Source organism: Elephas maximus, chromosome 17 (assembly GCF_024166365.1).
Source record: "Elephas maximus indicus isolate mEleMax1 chromosome 17, mEleMax1 primary haplotype, whole genome shotgun sequence".
In the NCBI taxonomy this organism is placed as follows: Eukaryota; Metazoa; Chordata; class Mammalia; order Proboscidea; family Elephantidae; genus Elephas; species Elephas maximus.
Window position 1 is genome coordinate 4,880,130 of NC_064835.1, and position 18,987 is coordinate 4,899,116.

General features: G+C 40.3%; 1 protein-coding gene across 1 annotated transcript in view; it reads left to right on the top strand.

Moving 5' to 3' along the window:
- Positions 1-18,987, top strand: part of TTC12 (tetratricopeptide repeat domain 12) — an 86,450-nt gene that overhangs the window by 22,980 nt on the left and 44,483 nt on the right. The window contains exons 3-6 of the mRNA XM_049857089.1: positions 12,893-13,056; positions 13,607-13,628; positions 14,246-14,323; positions 15,210-15,331. Of these exons, the coding sequence (XP_049713046.1) occupies positions 12,893-13,056; positions 13,607-13,628; positions 14,246-14,323; positions 15,210-15,331 (386 nt within the window). The remainder of the gene's footprint in view (positions 1-12,892; positions 13,057-13,606; positions 13,629-14,245; positions 14,324-15,209; positions 15,332-18,987) is intronic.

Below are 18,987 nucleotides of genomic sequence, written 5' to 3' on the forward strand. Positions count from 1 at the left end.
CTCTTTGAAAGTTTGGTAGAACTCTGCAGTGAAGCCGTCCGGACCAGGGCTTTTTTTTGTTGGGAGTGTTTTGATTACCTTTTCAATCTCTTCTGTTGTTATCGGTCTATTTAGTTGTTCTGCCTCTGTTTGTGTTACTTTAGGTAGGTAGTGTGTTTCTAGGAATTCATCCATTTCTTCTAGGTTTTCAAATTTGTTTGAGTATAGTTTTGCATAGTAATCTGGTATGATTCTTTTAATTTCAGTTGCGTCTGTTGTAATATCACCCATCACATTTCTAATTTGGGTTATTTGCTTCCTCTCCTGTTTTTCTTTTGTCAGTTTGGCCAGTGGTTTACCAATTTTGTTGATTTTTTCAAAGAATCAGCTTTTGGTCTTGTTAATTCTTTCAATTGTTTTTCTGTTTTCTATTTCATTTAGTTCTGCTCAAATTTTTATTATTTGTTTTCTTCTGGTGCATGACAGTTTCTTTTGTTGCTCTCTATTTGTTCAACTTGTAGGGATAATTCTTTGATTTTGGCCCTTTCTTCTTTTTGGATGTGTGCATTTATTGATATAAATTGACCTCTGAGCACTGCTTTTGCTGTGTCCCAAAGGTTCTGATAGGAAGTGTTTTCATTCTCATTGCATTCTATGAATTTCTTTATTCCATCCTTAATGTCTTCTATAATCCAGTCTTTTTTGAGTAGGGTATTGTTCAGTTTCCAAGTGTTTGATTTCTTTTGCATGCTTTTTATGTTATTGATATCTACTTTTATGGCCTTATGGTCAGAGAAGATGCTTTGTAATATTTCTGTGTTTTGGATTCTGCTAAGGCTTGCTTTATGACCTAATATGTGGTCTATTCTAGAGAATGTTCCATGTGCACTAGAAAAGAAAGTATACTTGGTTGCCGTTGGGTGGAATGTTCTGTATATGTCTATGAGGTCAAGTTGGTTGATTGTGGCATTTAGATCTTCCGTGTCTTTATTGAGCTTCTTTCTGATTTCCTGTCCTTCACCGAAAGTGGTATGTTGAAGTCTCCTACTATTATTGTTGAAGCTGTCTATCTCACTTTTCAAAGCTGATAAAGTTTATTTTATGTATCTTGCAGCCCTGTCATTGAATGCATAAATATTTAATATGGTTATATGTTCTTGGTATATTGTCCCTTTAGCATTATATAGTGTCCTTCCCTATCCTTTATGATGGATTTAACTTTTAAAGTCTATTTTGTCAGAAATTAATATTGCCACTTCTTCTCTTTTTTGATTGTTGTTTGCTTGATATTTTTTTTTTCCCATACTTTGATTTTTAGTTTGTTTGTGTCTCTAAGTCTACGGTGTGCCTCTTGTAGGCAGCAAATGGACGGATTGTGTTTTTTAATCCATTCTGCCACTCTGCGTTTCTTTATTGGTGCATTTAGTCCATTTACATTTAGCATAATTATGGATAGGTATGAATTTAGTGCTGTCATTTTGATGTCTTGTTTTGTGTTGTTGACAGTTTCTTTTTCCCACTTAATTTTCTGTGAGTAGATTATCTTTATATATTGTCCTGTCTTCGTATTCATTTTCACTGATTTTGTTTCTGCTGAGTCTCTATTTTTTTTTTCTTGTATTTTATTTTGATGAGTAGGATAGTTTCTCTCCTTTGTGGTGACCTTATTATTTACCCCCATTTTTCTAAAGTTAAACCTAACGTTTATTTCTTCGTATCGCCATATCATCCTCTCCATATGGAAGATCTATGATTACATTTCTTAGCTCCTCTTTATTGTTTTAATGTTGTCTTCTAATGATGTTTATATAATAACATTGCTGTTACCCTGTTTTGAGGTTTGTTTTTTTTTTTTTTTTAAATCTTCCTTTGTTGTTTTGATTGCCCTGTCTGGGTTGGCTCCTGATTGCTCTGCCCAGTGTTCGAGTCTTGGGTTGATACCTGATGTTATTGATTTTCTAACCAAAGAACTCCTTTTAGTATTTCTTGTAGTTTTGGTTTGGTTTTTACGAATTCCCTAAACTTCTGTTTATCTGCAAATGTCCTAATTTCACCTTCATATTTAAGAGAGTTCTGCTGGATATATGATTCTTGGTTGGCAATTTTTTCCTTCAATTTTTTACCTAAGTCATCCCATTGCCTTCTTGCCTCCATGGTTTTTGCCAAATAGTCCGAGCTTATTCTTATTGGCCCTCCTTTGTAAGTGACTTTTCATTTATCCCTAGCTGCTCTTAAAATTCTCTCTTTATCTTTGGTTTTGGCAAGTTTGATTATAACATGTCTTGGTGGTGTTCTTTTAACATCTACCTTATGTGGAGTTCAATGAGGATCTTGGATAGATATCTTCTCATCTTTCACGATATCAGGGAGGTTTTCTGCCTACAAATCTTAAAAAATTCTCTCTGTATTTTCTCTTATCCCTCCCTGTTCTGGTACTACAATCACTCATAGTTTATTTCTCTTGATAGAGTCCCACGTGATTCTTAAGGTTTCTTCATTTTTTTTAATTCTTTTATCTGATTTTTCTTCAAATATATTAGTGCCAAGTGATTTATCTTCAAGTTCAGAAATTCTGGCTTCTACCTGCTCAATTATTTTCCTCTGACTTTCTATTGAGTTGTCTACTTCTGTAATTTTATTGTTAATCTTCTGAATTTCTGATTGCTGTCTGTGGATTTTTCCAGCTTATTGAATTTTTCATTATGTTCCTGAATAATCTTGCTAATTTCTTGAATTGCTTTGTCTGTGTGTGCCTTGGCTTGTTCTGCATATTGCCTCGTTTCCTTCCTCATGTCTTGAAGGGTTCTGTATATTAATCTTTTGTATTCTGCCTCTGGTAATTCCAGGAATGCACTTTCATCTAGAAGATCCCTGGATTCTTTGTCTGAGAGCTTGTTGAGGTGATCATGTTCTTTTCTCTATGTGACTTGATATTGACTGTTGTCTCCGAGCCATCTATAAGTTACTGTATTAGTTTATGCTTGCTTACTGTGTTCTAGCTTCTTGCTTTGTTTTGTTTTGGTATGCCCAAATGGGTTGCTTGAGTGGGCTAGCTTGATTATTTTCGCATTTGGAGCTCTGACACCCTGTCCCCAGATGGCTAGAGCTGTTATCAGGTATATCAGTCTAGGAATCCATTCACTTTTCTTGTATGAACTCAGCTCATGTGTCCAGGTAGCTGATCATCAAGTGTGTGGTACAGGCTCTGTCCTATAGTCTTAGAGGGGTGGGATGATTGGTGTATGTACTGGTATCTGATTGCAGCAGGGGGTCACGCTTTGAACAAGGCAGGGGGCTGAGAACCAACCCCCGAGTGTCTCTGAGGAAAGTACGTCCCTGTTCCCTAGAGTGTGCAGGTAGATGGGTTCTGCAGACAGACTATGGGCACCCAATGCTTTTGGTTGTAAGGACTGGGAGGTACCAGTTATCCTTGGACCCCTGTGTGGGTGGCTGGGTGACCTAAGTGGAGCCACCAGTTCTTAGGCCGCTGATGTAGGTAGGTGGGGACTCTGTTTAATAGGCAAAGTGACGTCAGACATCAAACACCCACCTGTCCACTGCATAGCTGAAACAGTTGGAGTCTGCCAACAAGGGCCTATTCTCCTGAAATAGTCCCATACAGGTCCATGCAGAGGGGAAAGGTGCTCAAAGTCCATGGACCATTTATGCCTGGACAGGAGCCGCTTCTGTCCTGAGCTCCCCCGGTTAGTGAAGCTGGCAAATTATCTTTTCCCCCAATTGCAGATTTTTTTTCCTTCTCCAAGGCTGGGAGGATGGCTATAGGTGCTCAACAGTGCCTATCTCAGGCACAGGGAATTCAGCCACTGAAGCCATCTTGGGGGTGGGGGAGCACGGTAAAATATATGCAAGTACTTAGCTTTTGCCGAGACTGTCGTTCTTCTCTGGTTCTGGAGGTTGAGTAGGCTGTGTGGCTGGCTGCTTCTCCCTGAGGAAACTGCAGCCGAACGCTAGTACCAGCCCGCCGCCACTGCTCTGGCAGTGGTGCCTGAGGGCTCCCCACAATTCAGGTCCGGTAACGCCTCTCTGCTTCTGAACCTTTTCTTCCTCCTGCTGCCCCTGTGTTCATTTTCTAAGCTTGCCCTTGATGCCCAGGTCTCCTGGCTTGTCATAAATATACTTGTTTCACTTGTTTTTTGGGGTCTTTGTTGTAAAGAGGGCTCGCCGGACGCGTCTCTCTATTCCGCCATCTTGGCTCCACCTCCTCTCTTTTGATTTCTTGACTGCTGCTTCCATGGGTGTTGACTGTGGATCCAAGTAAAATGAAATCCTTGACAACTTCGGTCTTTTCTGTTTATCATGATAGTTCTCATTGGTCCAGTTGTGAGGTTTTTTGTTTTCTTTATGTTGAGGTGTAAGCCATACTGAAGGTTGTGGTCTTTGATCTTCATCAGTTAGTGCTCCAGCAAGCGCAATGCAGGTTGTTAATGAGTCTTCTTCCAATCCCGATACTCCATTCCTCTTCATATAATCCACTGCTCAGATTATTTGCTCAGCATACAGATTGAATAGGTATGGTGAAAGGATACATCCCTGACGCACACTTTTCCTGACTTTAAACCATGCAATATCCTCCTCTTCCGTGTGAATAACTGCCCCTTGATCTATGTACAGGTTCCTCATGAGCACAATTAAGTGTTCTGAAATTCCCATTGTTTGCAATGTTATCCATAATTTGTTATGATCCACACAGTTGAATGCCTTGCATTGTCAATAAAACACAGGTAAACATATTTTTGGTATTCCCTGCTTTCAGCCAGGATCCATCTGACATCAGCAATGATATCCCTGGTTTCACATCCTCTTCTGAATCCAGCCTGAATTTCTGGCAGTTCCCTGTCGATATATTGCTGCAGCCACAGTTGAATGATCTTCAGCAAAATTTTACTTGCAGGTGATATTGATGTTATCGTTCAATAATTTCCACGTTTGGTTGGATCACCTTTCTTGGGAATAGGCATTAATATGGATCTCTTCCAGTCAGTTGGCCAGGTAGCTGTTTTCCAAAATTCTTAGCATTGACCAGTGAGCACTTCAAGCAATGAATCCATTTGTTGAAACATCTCAATTGATATTCCATCAATTCCTGGAGCCTTGTTTTTCGCCAATGCCTTCAGTGTGGCTTGGACTTCTTCCTTCAGTGACATCGGTTCCTGATCATATGCTACCTCTTGATATGGTTGAATGTTGACCAATTCTTTTTTGTATAATGAGTCTATGTGTTCCTTCCATCTTCTTTTGATGCTTCCTGCGTCATTTAATATTTTCCCCGTAGATTTCTTCATTATTTCAACTGAAGGCTTGAATTTTTTCTTCATTCTTTCAGCTTAAAAAATGCCAACAGGGTTCTTCCCTTTTGGTTTTCTATCTCCAGCTCTTTGGCATACTTCATGTATGATGTCTTTGATGTCATTCCACAACTCATCTGGTCTTCAGCCATTAGCGTTTAACGCGCCAAATCTATTTTTGAGATGATCTCTAAACTTAGGTGGGATATACTCAAAGTCCTACTTTGGCTCTCGTGGACTTGTTCTAATTTTCTTGAGTTTCAACTTGAACTTGCATATGATGGTCTGTTCTGCAGTAGGCCCCTGGCCTTGTTCTAACTGATGATATTGAGCCTTTCCATCATCTCTTTCCACAGGTGTAGTAGATTTGATTCCTGTGTGTTCCCTCTGGGAAGGTCTATGTGCATAGCGCCATTTGTGTTGGTGAAAAAAGGTATTTGCAATGAAGAAGTCATTGGTCTTGCAAATTCTATTGTGCGATCTCCAGTAAATACTCAAATAGATTGCAAAAATGGTCACAAGCTGCTGTGAGATCTGTTTTCCCACCCCCTTGAATCTGGGCTGGCCATGTGACTTGCTTAGGCCAAAGAAACGTTTGCAAATATGACACAAGCTTGAAAAATGCTTGCGCGTTACGGCTTGCTCTCATACTGCTCTTGGAAACTCCTGCCACCACTGCCACATGAAGAATCTTGGCCTAGCCTGCTGGAAGATGAAACACACTTGGTCTGGTTGACTCCATTGCTCCAGCCAACAGTCAGCCAATTTTCAGAAGCAGAGGCAATTAGCTGACCGACGGCTGACCTTAGACAAGTGTGAGCCCAGCTGAAACCAAGTCAGCTCAGGCCAGCCCAAAACGCTAACCCAGGGAATTGTGAACTAGATAAAACTAAACAGATGGTGATTGTTTTAAGCCACTAAATTTTGGGATGGTGTGTTAAGCAGCAAAAGCTAAATGATACAAATAAAACCCAGTGCCATCGAGTCGATTCCGACTCATAGCGACCCTATAGGACAGAGTAGAACTGCCCCATAGAGTTTCCAAGGAGCGCCTGGAGGATTCGAACTGCCAACCCTTTGGTTAGAAGCCATAGCACTTAACCACTATGCCACCAGGGTTTCCAAATGATGCAAATACTAAACATTAAAACATGCTGGAAAAGGATACATATTAACTTAAAGATGGTGTGAAAACAAAAATGTCTGTTATTTTCTGTGTATGTGAAATATTTTGCAATTAAAATGTAGAAATTTTTTTTTTTTTTAATTTTATTGTTCCTTATAGTGGGATGCAGACCTCAAATTCTCGTAAAGAGACCAGACTTAAATTGTCTGACTGAGACTAGAAGGACCCCAGACATCATGGTCCCCAGACCTTCTGTTAGCCCAAGACAGGAACCATTCCCAAAGCCAACTCTTCAGACGGGGATTGGACTGGACTATGGGATAGAAAATGATAACCGTGAAGAATGAGCTTCTTGGATCAAGTAGACACATGAGACTATGTGGGCAGCTTCTGTCTGGAGAGGAGATGAGAGGGTAGAGGGGGTCAGAAGCTGGCAGAATGGACACGAAAATAGACAGTGGAGGGAAGGAGTGTGCTGTCTCATTAGAGGGAGAGCAACTAGGAGTATATAGCAAGGCGTATGTAAGTTTTTGTATGAGAGACTGACGTGGTTTGTAAACTTGCACTTAAAGCAGAATAAAAATTAATAAAAGATTTATTGTGCTTTAGGTAAAAGTTTACAGCACAAATTAGCTTTTCATTCAAAAATTTTATACAGAAGTTGTTTTGTGACATTGGTTGTAATCCCCGCATTATGTCAGCACTCCCTCCCTTTCCCTTTCCACCCCGGGTTCTTAGCGTCCATTCACCTGGTTTTCCTGTCCCTTCCTGCCTTTTCGTCTTTGCTTTTGGGAAGGTGTTGCCCATTTGGTCTAGTATACTTGGTTGAACTAAGAAGCACGTTCCTCATGTGTGTTATTGTTTGTTTTACAGCCTGTCTAATGTTTGGGTGAAAGGTGGACTTTGCAAGTGGCTTAGATTCTGAATTAGCATGGTGTCAGGGGCCGTAGTCTCAGAGGTTCCTCCAGTTACCATCATACCAGTAATTCTGGTCTTTTTTGGTGAATTTTAATTTTTTCTATTTTTCTCCCACTTTCCCCAGGACCCTCTATGGTGATCCCTGTCAGACTTGGCCAGTGGTAGTAGCCAAGCATGATCTACTTATTCTGGGCTCAGGCTGGTGGAGGCTGTGGTTCATGTATGTGGTCCATTAGTCCTTTGGACTAATATTTTCCTTGTGTCTTTGGTTTTCTTCATTCTCTTTTGCTCCGAATGTTTGGGATCAGTAGTTGTAGCTTAGATTACTGACTGCGAGCTTTTAAGACCCCAGACGCTACTCACCAAAGTGGGATGTAGAACATTTTCTTAATGACCTGTTGTTGTTAGGTGCCATTGAGTTGGTTCAGACTCATTGACCCTATGCACAACAGAACGAACCACTGCTGGGTCCCAGGCCATCCTTACAATTGTTATGCTTGAGTTTATTGTTGCAGCCACTGTGTCAATCCACCTCATTGAGGGTCTTCCTCTTTTCCACTGACCCTGTACTTTGCCAAGCATAATGTCCTTCTCCAGGGACTGATCCTTTCTGACATGTCCGAAGTATGTAAGACACAGTCTCGCCATCCTGGCTTCTAAGGAGCATTCTGGTTGCACTTCCTCTAAGACAGATTGCTTCGTTCTTTTGGCAGCCCGTGGTATAGTCGATATTCTTCGCCAACACCACAATTCAAAGGTGTCAGTTCTTCTTTGGTCTTCCTTATTCATTGTCCAGCTTTCACATGCATATGATGCGATTGAAAATACCAATGGCTTGGGTCAGGCCCACCTTCGTCTTCAAGGTGAGACCTTTGCTTTTCAACACTTTAAAGAGGTCCTTTGCAGCACATTTACCCAATGCAATACCTCGTTTGATTTCTTAATGGCTGTTTCGATGGCTGTTGATTGTGGATCCAAGTAAAATGAAATCCTTAACAACTTCAATCTCTTCTCCACTTATCATGATGTTGCTTATTGGTCCAGTTGTGAGGATTTTTGTTTTCTTTATGTTGCGGTGCGATCCATATGCTGTGGTCTCTGATGCTTCAAGTCCTGTTCACTTTCAGCAAGCAAAGTTGTGTCATCTGCATAATGCAGGTTGTTAATGAGTCTTCCTTGAATCCTGATGCCCCGTTCTTCTTCATATAGTCCAGTTTCTCCCGTTATTTGCTCAGCATACAGATTGAATAGGTACGGTGAGAGGATACATCCCTGACGCACACCTTTGCTGACTTTAAACTGGTCTATCATTCGATCTCCGGCATTGTTTCTATCACCAAGGCCATATTTTCCAACTACCGATCCTTCTTTGTTTCCAGCTTTCACATTCCAATCACCAGTAATTATCAATGCATCCTGATGGCATATTCGATCAATTTCAGACTGCAGCAGCTTATAAAAATCTTCAATTTCTTCATCTTTGGCCTTAGTGGTTTGTGTGTAAATTTTAATAATAGTCGTATTAACTGGTTTTCCTTGTAGGCCTATGGAAATTATCCTATCACTGACAGTGTTGTACTTCAGGATAGATCTTGAAATGTCCTTTTTGATGATGAATGCAACACCATTCCTCTTCAAGGTGTCATTCCCAGCATAGTAGACCATATGATTGTCTGATTCAAAATGGCCAATACCAGTCCATTTCAGCTCACTAATGCCTAGGATATCGATCTTTATTTGTTCCATTTCACTTTTGATGATTTCCAGTTTCCCTAGATTCATACTTTGTACATTCCAGGTTCTGAGTATTAATGGATGTTTGCAGCTGTTTCTTCTCATTTTGAGTCATGCCACATCAGCAAATGAAGGTCCCGAAAGCTTTACTCCATCCACGTCATTAAGGTCGACTCTACTTTGAGGAGGCAGCTCTTCCCCAGTCATCTTTTGAGTGACTTCCACCCTGGGGGCTCATCTTCCAGCACTATATCAGACAATGTCCTGCTGCTATTCATAAGGTTTTCACTGGCTAATTCTTTTCAGAAATAGAGTGCCGGGTCCTTCCTCCTAGTCGGCCTTAGTCTGGAAGCTCAGCTGAAACCTATCCTCCATGGGTGAGTCTGCTGGTATCTGAATACCAGTGGCATAGCTTCCAGCATCACAGCAACACCCAAGCCCCCACAGTACGACAAACTGACAGACATGTGGGGGGCTTTATGAGCTAGGTTATGCCAGTTGAGCTAGAAGACCCCTGAGACCGTGGTCCCCAGCCCTCAGCCCCAGTAACTCAGTCCCTCAAGATGTTTGCATGTGTCTATGAATCTTCTGTGACTTTACCTTGGTCAGGTTGTATTAACTTACCCTATGTTGTGTAACAACCCAGCAGCACCTGAACCCAAGGTCAGCTGCATCTCCAAGAGACTGAAGAAAGACTCCGGAACCAGATGACATATGGTTTATTTGGGAATCTTACTTACAGGACCATGGCCCAGGGTGGCGGCTGGACCAGTTTAGCGCTCCGCAACCACCTAGCAAGGGACGCAAGCTTATATACCATTCAAGCTGGGACCAAGGCTCATTGTTTTTCTCCCACGTCGTTGGGCAGTCAGTGCTCCCAGGGACTTCATATCCAGGCCCAGATGCTTTCCTTCCTGTTGCTAAGGCATTCCTTGGTCTTGGCCGCTGGCCTAGTCATGCCACTCCCAGCATTGCACCTTAGCCTGAGTCCATCCTGAATTCATCCCCGGCATGCTTCAGGGAAGAGCAAAGCTGACTCCATTAGGGAGGGGATGCATATAGCTGAATAGCATTACCCTACACTGTGTATTGTGAGTTGCCTTTCCCTTCACCAAAGTTAACACTTGTCTACTATCTATCTAGTTAGTGATTTCCCCTCCTTTCCCTCTTAACTACCAAAGATTATTTTTTTCTGTATATAAACCTTGTGTTTTATAATACTAGTTTCACACAACATTTGTCCTTTTATGATTGACTTATCTCACTTGGCATAATGCCCTCCAGATTCATCCATGTTGTGAGATTTTTTGTGACTTCATCATTTTTATTTTTGCGAAGATTTCCATTGTGTGTATGTGCCATAGTTTATGCATTCATCTGTTGATAGGCATTTAGGTTGTTTCCATCTTTTTGCTGTTGTAAATAACGCTGCAGTGAACATGGTTGTGCATATGTCTATTCATGTGACAGCTTTAATTTCTCTAGGATATATTCCTAGAAGTGGGATTGCTGGATAGAATGGTATTTCTATTTCTATCTTTTTAAGGATGCACCATATAGTTTTCCATAGTGGTTGTACCATTTTAGTAGTTGTATCATTTTACATTCCCACCAGCAGTGCATAAGAGTTCCAATCTCCCCTCAACCTCTCAAAATTTGTTATTTTCTGTTTTTTATTAGTGCCAGTAATGTTGGGGTGAGATGGTATCTCATTGTAGTTTTGGTTTGCGTTTCTCTAACAGCCAGTGATCTTGAGCATTTCCTCATGTGTCTGTTAAAAGCCACCTGAATATCTTCCTTGGTGAAGTGTCTGTCCATATCCTTTGCCTATTTTTTAATGGAGTTATTTGTCCTTTTGTTGTTGAGATGTTGAAGTGCTCTATAGATTTTAGAGATTAAACCCTTGGTGGATACGTCATAGTCAAAATTTTTTTCCCACTCTGTAGGTTCTCTTTTTACTCTTTTAGTGAAGTCTTTTGATGAGTATAAGTGTTTAGTTTTTAGGAGCTCCCAGTTATCTAGCTTATCTTCTAGTGTTTGTGCACCGTCAGTGATGGTTTGTATTGTATTCACGCCATATTTTAGGGCCCCTAGTATTGTCCCTATTTTCCTTCCATGGTCCTTATTGTTTTAGGTTTTGGTCTTTGATCCATTTTGAGTTAGTTTTTGTGTATGGTGGAAAAAATAAATCCTTGCTGAATAAGTGGGAAATAAATGAAAACAGGAAGTGTAGATAATGACTTGAAGAAGTTCAACTGTGAAAGGGAGGAGAAAGGTCATTGAGAGAGATTTATAGTGTTAAATATCTAACAGCATGGAAAAGGTTGAAAATATTGCAGAGATGGGGTAACTAATTGGTAATGCTGGGTTTCTGATTATGCAAAATGGGTGATGGGATCCAGAGCACAAGATGAGGGATTAACCTCGTACAGGAGAAGGGACATCTCTTCCTGGTAGTAAAAAGAAAGAATGAGAGTAGATGTAAGTAAATTGGTAGATTTTTAAAAAATTTTATTGTGCTTTAGGTGAAAGTTGACAGTGCAAATTTGTTTCTCATTCAAAAATTTTATACAGAAATTGTTTTTCAACGTTGGTTGCAATCCCCGCATTGTGTCAGCACTCTCCCCCTTTTCCTGACTTCTCTGTTTGCTTTTGGGAAGGTGTTGCCCATTTGGTCTTGTATACTTAATTGACCTAAGACACGTTCCTCACATGTGTTATTTTTTATTTTATGGGCCTGTCTAATCTTTGGCTGAAAGGTGGACTTTTGGAGTGGCTTCAGTTCTGAGTTAGCAATGTATCAGGAGGCCATAGTCTTGGGGATACCTTCAGTCTCTGTCAGACCAGTAAGTCTGGTGTTTTTTTTGTTGTTGTTTTGTGAATTTGAATTTTGTTCTACATTTTTCTGTTGCTATATCTGGGACCTTCTACTGTGATCCCTGTCAGAGCAGCCAGTGGTGGTAGCCAGACACTAATTTTGTCGATATGAGGGGAAGAAATTGCAATAGTTCCTTTCTGATATCACCTGTTTCCTCTGTGAATTACTAAGTAAGATCTCCTATTTGAGATGATCAGGTTTAGACTAGAGAAAATTTTGTAGAGTCTTTGGGAAAATGACAGGATGGCTTGCCTAGGATAACATAGTAAACTTGCTGGGTATTATTGAAGGTTCAGTTGAGTTGGCACCAATTACCGCAGCCACCCATCTTTCTCAGCATCAATACCCTGCATCCCTAATGAAGGCCAGGAGAGGTAGATAGATAGATAGATAGATTCATTTAGGTTTGAAACTTTGTCTGGTAGATAGGGTGGGAAGGCAAGGGAGTTCATCACGGGGTCAGGATGGTGGCCAAAGTGATGACCCATGGAATCTAAGCCATATAGGGAGTAAATGAAGACAGGTAGAGACAGGGTTAAGAGCTGTGGCTTTGTGATCTCAGAGTTGCTGTACTTATATGTTTGTCTCCCATGCAAGATCGTAAACTCTTAAAAAAATAAGGGTCCTTTTTTATTCATCATTGTGTCTGTGGTATTCAGCATATTATCTAACTCATAATAAGCGCCCCATAAGATATTGTTGAATTAAATAATGGGTTACAACTCTCTTCCTTGAAGACCATGGTTAAGTTCACCTACAGCTTTCTCCTGGCAAAATAAATCCTGTTTTTAATTTTTTCTCATTGGTTCTAATTTCTCTAATTTTTGCTTTCTACTCAGAACCTTCTTTAAGTTCTTCCCCATGGGATTTTCCACATCATCTTTCCCGGTGAACAGAGTCTTTACTTTTGAAGACCTTGTTTGTTTGGTTCACATCTGATTTCTTTTCTAGCCAATTTAATTCAGGGGATGAATTCTGATGACCCAGTTGTGCGGCAGAAAGCTGTCCAGGAGACAGAAGAAAGACTACTGCTTACAGAGAAAGACCAAGAGGAAGACGAATGCAGGACCACCTTGAACAAGACCATGATCAGTCCTCCACAAGCTTTTGCAAAGGTTTTGTTTTTCTATTATGGAGTCATACAAATAGATACTGTGAGGAAGTCTGCGTTAAGCAGAGCAAGGAGTAGTTTAATCCCAAACTGTCTGGTGAGGCTGAAACAGTCTGTTGTTTCTTAGGTTCACACAAGGAAGTATAAACATTTTTTTTTTATTGGTCTTTCTGGGTCATCTTTAAATAACCCTTTGGGTTTGTTTTATTAACAGTTTGGTCCCTCACCTTCCTGAGCTTATGACCTTTATTTAAGCTGTACTGTTAAGGTCATATATTCTAGCAACTCATATTCCCACCCAGTGCTGGGTCCCTCGACCTGGGAAGCCTTGTTTCTGCAGACTCAGCCCCATAGTGATTGAGCCCCTAATCAGATCTGCTGATTTAAATCAGGTTCCTGGAATTATACGCCCTGCCATATTGGTAGATAAAGGAGATGACCTGACTTCTCACTTAAAAATAATTTGCCTCCTTGTTTTTTTTGTATGATGTATAAAACAGAGAGTGGTTTTAAAAATCTGTTTCTTTGTTTTTATGATAACCTGTGTCCTGCAGAATGCAGATGAGATAAACTCAGGTAAGAACAGCATCTCTCTTCCCAATATATATTGTTTATGTAGGATCAGTTTTTATTGATTGTAGCCTCCAGAGCCTTAAATTATAGCCTCCAGGCTTAAAACAACCCATGAGCAAAAACCTACTGATCATCCAATTCTGTTGCCAGTGGTTAGAGGGGTCAACACACAGAGGTTTTTCTCAATTTTTTTGCTGACCAATTTTTTGTAAACTGAGTTCACTTATTCTGTATTGTCCAATTTACCCTTAGCTGTTCAAGGGATCCAGATAGTTTTGGTGTTGCTCTGCTCAGGCGCTTATTATGCTAAGTGGAATAAAAAAGTCTCTCTTCAAAGAAAAATTCTTTTGAAGGCATAATTCAAATTTGAAGCACAGTCATAGCCATCATGTATAATAATACATCACACAGATTACCATTTAATGTCAAATTTAGAAAATGTCATCTCAGTTGTCTCAGAATTTGTGTGTGTGTGTGTGTGCACGCTTGTGCCCACATGTGTGTGCATGAGAAATGTGGCTCTAAAGCTCTACGGTAGCTTTCTTCTGAATTTAAGCTAAAGAACTGATTATGGTATTTGGATTTTTCTTTTTAAATATTTGAAATTACCCTGCTGTCAGCGGCCTTCTTGGTATCTTTAGAGAAGGATGCAAAGGAACGAGCCAGGAGGAGACGAGAAAACAAAGTCTTCGCGGATGGTAATTATCAGTCTTTGCTTTTCAGTTGCTGGGATGATTTGTGGCAACAGAGCACATGCATCTATATGCTAATGTTTGAGGACATCAAGATTCCCAATCAGTGAGTTTGCCGTGGCCTCGAGGCAATGGGACCTGGTCAGGTAGCCATCACTGGTGGCCTGCTCTCTCTGCCTGCTGTAACAAGCAGGGAGCAGTCCATAAGCCTCGGTCGGCCTCCACAGCCAACCCTCTTTCCAGAGCATGTGGATGGACTTAGCAGATCAGATTTTAGGTACTTCTTTCATTCTAAATGTTAAGAGCAATACTAAATAATGCTTGGGAGGCAGGAAGGGATTGAGTGAGGTGCCACTGGCTACCCTCAGGCATAGATGGAGAAGTATAGATGAAAAATAAAACAAGAGAATAAAGATGTGAGAAGACAAAAGAGAAATAAAGGGTCGGGGGAGGAAAGAGGGTGAGAGGGTAAAGATACATTTGACTGAAGAGGGCTTTCAGCATTTACCTTCTACCTCCCAGGTCCTACTGGAGTGTGTGCTGCAGGTCTGGATGGTTCCATATTTATTAGAAACTTGTCTGACCCACTTTATGAGACATTGATTGTGTAGACTTGGTATTTGTGGCAAGCTTGGAGTGGTTCTGACCCTGAGGCAGAAACATTACTTTTTCTGAGAAGTTAATTAGAAGACTTGGGGGAGGATTTGGAGAAAAAGATGTAAATGAAGAAGCCAGTCCTGTAATAACTGCAGAGAGAGACAAGTGACAAGTCCACTTTGGATTCATGAAGCTGTGACCTTCAAAGTAGAGTTTGGGAATCAAGGAAATACAGCCTGGAGTAATTTTCCAGCATATGGTTATGAGCTCACCTGTATGGCTTTTCTTCTCGTAGCCCTAAAGGAAAAGGGGAATGAAGCATTTGCCAAAGGTGATTATGAAACAGCTGTCCTGTGCTACAGTGAGGGTTTGAAGAAGCTGAAGGACATGAAAGTGCTGTATACCAACAGAGCCCAGGTCAGTAAGCCAAAAATGTGTCCATGGAATTTTTTCAGGGAACTGTAACCACTAGGCTTGTGAATGCAGAGAAAGACAATACTAGATGGTACCAATGATGTACTGGTAAGTGTTTAACAGCCAGCTCTTGTTTGGGGTATGGGAGGAGCTGATCAGTATGTTGTTGTTGTCGTTGTCGTCGTTATTAATTGCTGTTGAGTTGGCTTCTACTCATGATGACTTCATGTACAGTGTAACAAAACATTGTCCTATGCTGTCTTTACGATCCTTGGTATGCTCGAGTCCATTGTTTTTGCCACTCTGTATTTTGAATGCCTTCCAACCTAGAGGGCTCATCTTCCAGCACTGTATCAGACAGTATTTTGATGTGATCCTTAGGCTTTTCATTGGCTAATTTTCAGAACCAGATCACCTTTCTTCCTAGCCTGTTTCAGTCTGGAAGCTTCACTAAAACCTGTCCATGTGGAGTAATCCTGCTGGTATTTGAAATACCAGTGGCATAGCTTCCAACATCACAGCAATACCCAAACCACCACAGTATAACGAACTGACAAATAAATGGTGGGATTTGTCTGTAGGGTTTGCCAATTGTCATGCTGTAAATACTATCACCACGGTATGATTTCAAGCTATCAACTTACAATCACTAAAGGAGGAGTTGGGAAGAGCTAAGTACATAACTGGCTTTCTTGAGAGTCTAAGTCAGCCCAGCACATCACTGATGGTAACCGGGCACTTTTCCATGTGGATAAAGGAGAAAATAATGGAATGATGTGACCTATAAGACCTTGGATCCTGCCACCACTGGGATTGCCCAGCCTTCTTTCTGATGGTAGTCCAGACACCTAAGGGCCATCCTCCAGTTGATTTCTTGCTCACTGTATCAATCCCTCTTTGATTAAGATTCTATGGCTGGGGTCAACTGGATAACAAGTGGGCAAATTTCTCAGAAATTTTGAAGTTCTGAAATCACCAAGATGGCAGTTTTGTATCACAGGGGATCTCCGTTTCCTGGAACGCCAAGTAAAAACCACCACCCAGTTGTTAATTATCTGCTACTTAACTGCCACCTACTTTTCCCCCTATGCTTTATTTATAATAGATGTTCAATAAGTCCTTGCGGAATTACATACAGTTGGAGGAGAAGGTTGATGTTCCTCAGTTGAGACAAAAATGTCTTGGAAAAGTCAATGAATCTGTATGTAGTAGGATTTCTTTGCTACCCAGGCCTGGAAAATTGGCAAATTCATGAGCCACCGTCATCTGATAGTCAGGGTATGTAAGCAGGAACCGTGTGAAATGAACTTGATACCATGTCATTTACCAGAGGAGAGGAGGCAGCAGAGCCCTCATCAGCTCCAATTTCTGTAACTCAAGATAAAAAACATCTTTCTGTGGTAGGTTAAGAAGAATATAGAAGACAAGCAACAGGACATTAGGAGGTCAGAATGTCTGGAGAGTGACAGTGATTTAATGATAAATCCAATCATACTATAACCTCATTAGTTTAGCAGCTTGAACAATTCAGACTAGAGTTGAGGTGTTATTTCCTCACTCCATTTGTGGGGGAAAAAATGTTATTAGGAAGCAAACTGGTAAATAAGATGGCCAGAGGTTGATTTAGGCTTGATTTTATCACTTTTACAGGATTACAAACTTTTTGAGGGTAAAAACTACCACAAACTTTTCTCCTCCAAATGCTTGGTTTATAATTGATGTCCAGTAACTCCTTGCTAAGTTACATAAATACACAATAGCCAAAACAATGGGCTAAAATATACCAACGATCAGGACTGGGCAGTGTTTCATTCTGTTACACGTAAGATTGTCATGAGTTGGAGCCGGCTAACAACAACAAGTTACGTAAGATTGGAGGCACAATAAATCCATTTAAGGAAATTAAGTTTCTGGTGATACTTCAAAAGAATCATTTAATACAAACAATTAACATGCTAATTATAGTTTATTTTTATTTATCATTAAATGTAGTCTCCAAAAGATCTACCTACTGATGCTTGCTTGATGCAGAGTCGTTTGTTACTCTGAAGTTATTTAAAGCAGTAAAATTAAATTGCTTTACAATGGTGTGTCCTTCAGACTTACATCTAATGCAGACTATATATACTTTGAGTCAGCTAAATTAGTTACATTTTTACTGTAAAAAAAAATTTTTTTTTTTTTGAGTCAGCTAAATTAGTTACATTTTTACTGTACTCAAGTTTAAACAGCGCTTTTTTTTTATTAGTTCTGGAGAATCACATTAAGAACAAATGTGGATAAATACAAGTTAGTGCAATGAAAAGCTCTGGGGAACACAAAATGTGCTTCCTGGTGTTAGGAATGTTTTGAACCATTGACTGTTTTTAAAACGCCTCCCTAATTTGCATTCAGTGTTGTAGAGCACTTAGTAAGGATCCTGCGAATTGAGTGCTGCTGCTAGCTAGAGAGGAAGCCTCCCCTTTGATGCCTTTGTTTTTCTCTTGGAGCTAATGTTATGATCAATAGCTTGCTGGCGTAATTTAGATAAACCTGCAGTTTAATTGCTATTTGGGAAAAAATAGTTCTTTTTAAAATGTGGAAAAGCAAAAAAGAATGGGGGAAGTTACAGGGTGTTGAATCCAAGCCTTAAAAAAAAAAAAAAAAGAAGAAGAGAAATAGAAAAATAAAAGGCAGTGCAGAGAACTTGTTGAAGCCCATAGACTTTTGGGAGTCTGTATGTACCCGCCAGGTGCTCATTGGAAACTCCATGGGGCGGTTCTACTCTGTTCTATAGGGTCGCTATGAGTCGGCTCTTCTGTTGGTGAGTGATGGGCCCTTGCAGAAGTTGCTTATCCTCCTGGTACTTTGTTTGCCTTTCTTAACATTGTGGTGATAATTGCTGCTTCTTAAGAATTCTTGTTAAGAATGTATTGAACAGCCATTGTGTCCAATAATTAATACAGTGGTTATAGTAACTACTGTACTTGTTTTACACAGCTTTCATTTGTTAATATGCTGCTAGTTCTTTGAAACTATAAATGAACCAAATTCTTAAGTTGGTTTAGTTGATTAGAGCATAGAATTCTGAGTAAATCCTTGATTTTCAAGACTTTCCTTAATTCTAAAAAATTCTAGAGGACTCCAAAAGACTACCGCAAGGCATTTGGCATCAAGGTTTCATGGTGATGGTCTGACTCTTAAATGTCAGCCTGTTCCCTCTGTCTATCTCTTCTTTCCTGCTGCTCTCATGAGACAGAAGCAGAACTTTTTATCATTTTTTTCTTTTTGTTAACAGCTTTATAGATATATAGCTCACATACCATACAACTCACCCATTTGAAGGGTACAAGTCCATGGTTTTTAGTCTGTTCACAGAGCTGTGTGGCCACCACAGCTGATTTTACAATGTCCTCGTCACCTTTGTCAAACAGCCTGTACCCTTCAGCTGTCACTCCCAAGCCTCTCCACCCCAACCCCCCAGCTCTAGGCAACCACTAATCTACTCTCTGTCCGTATAGATTGGCCTAGCCAGGACATTTCTTATACATGGAATCATACAGTGTGTGACCTTTTGTGACTGGCTTCTTTAACTGAGCATAATGTTTTCAAAGTTTATCTATGTCGTAGTATGTGTTGGTACTTCATTTCTTTTTATTGCCAAACGATATTCTGTTGTA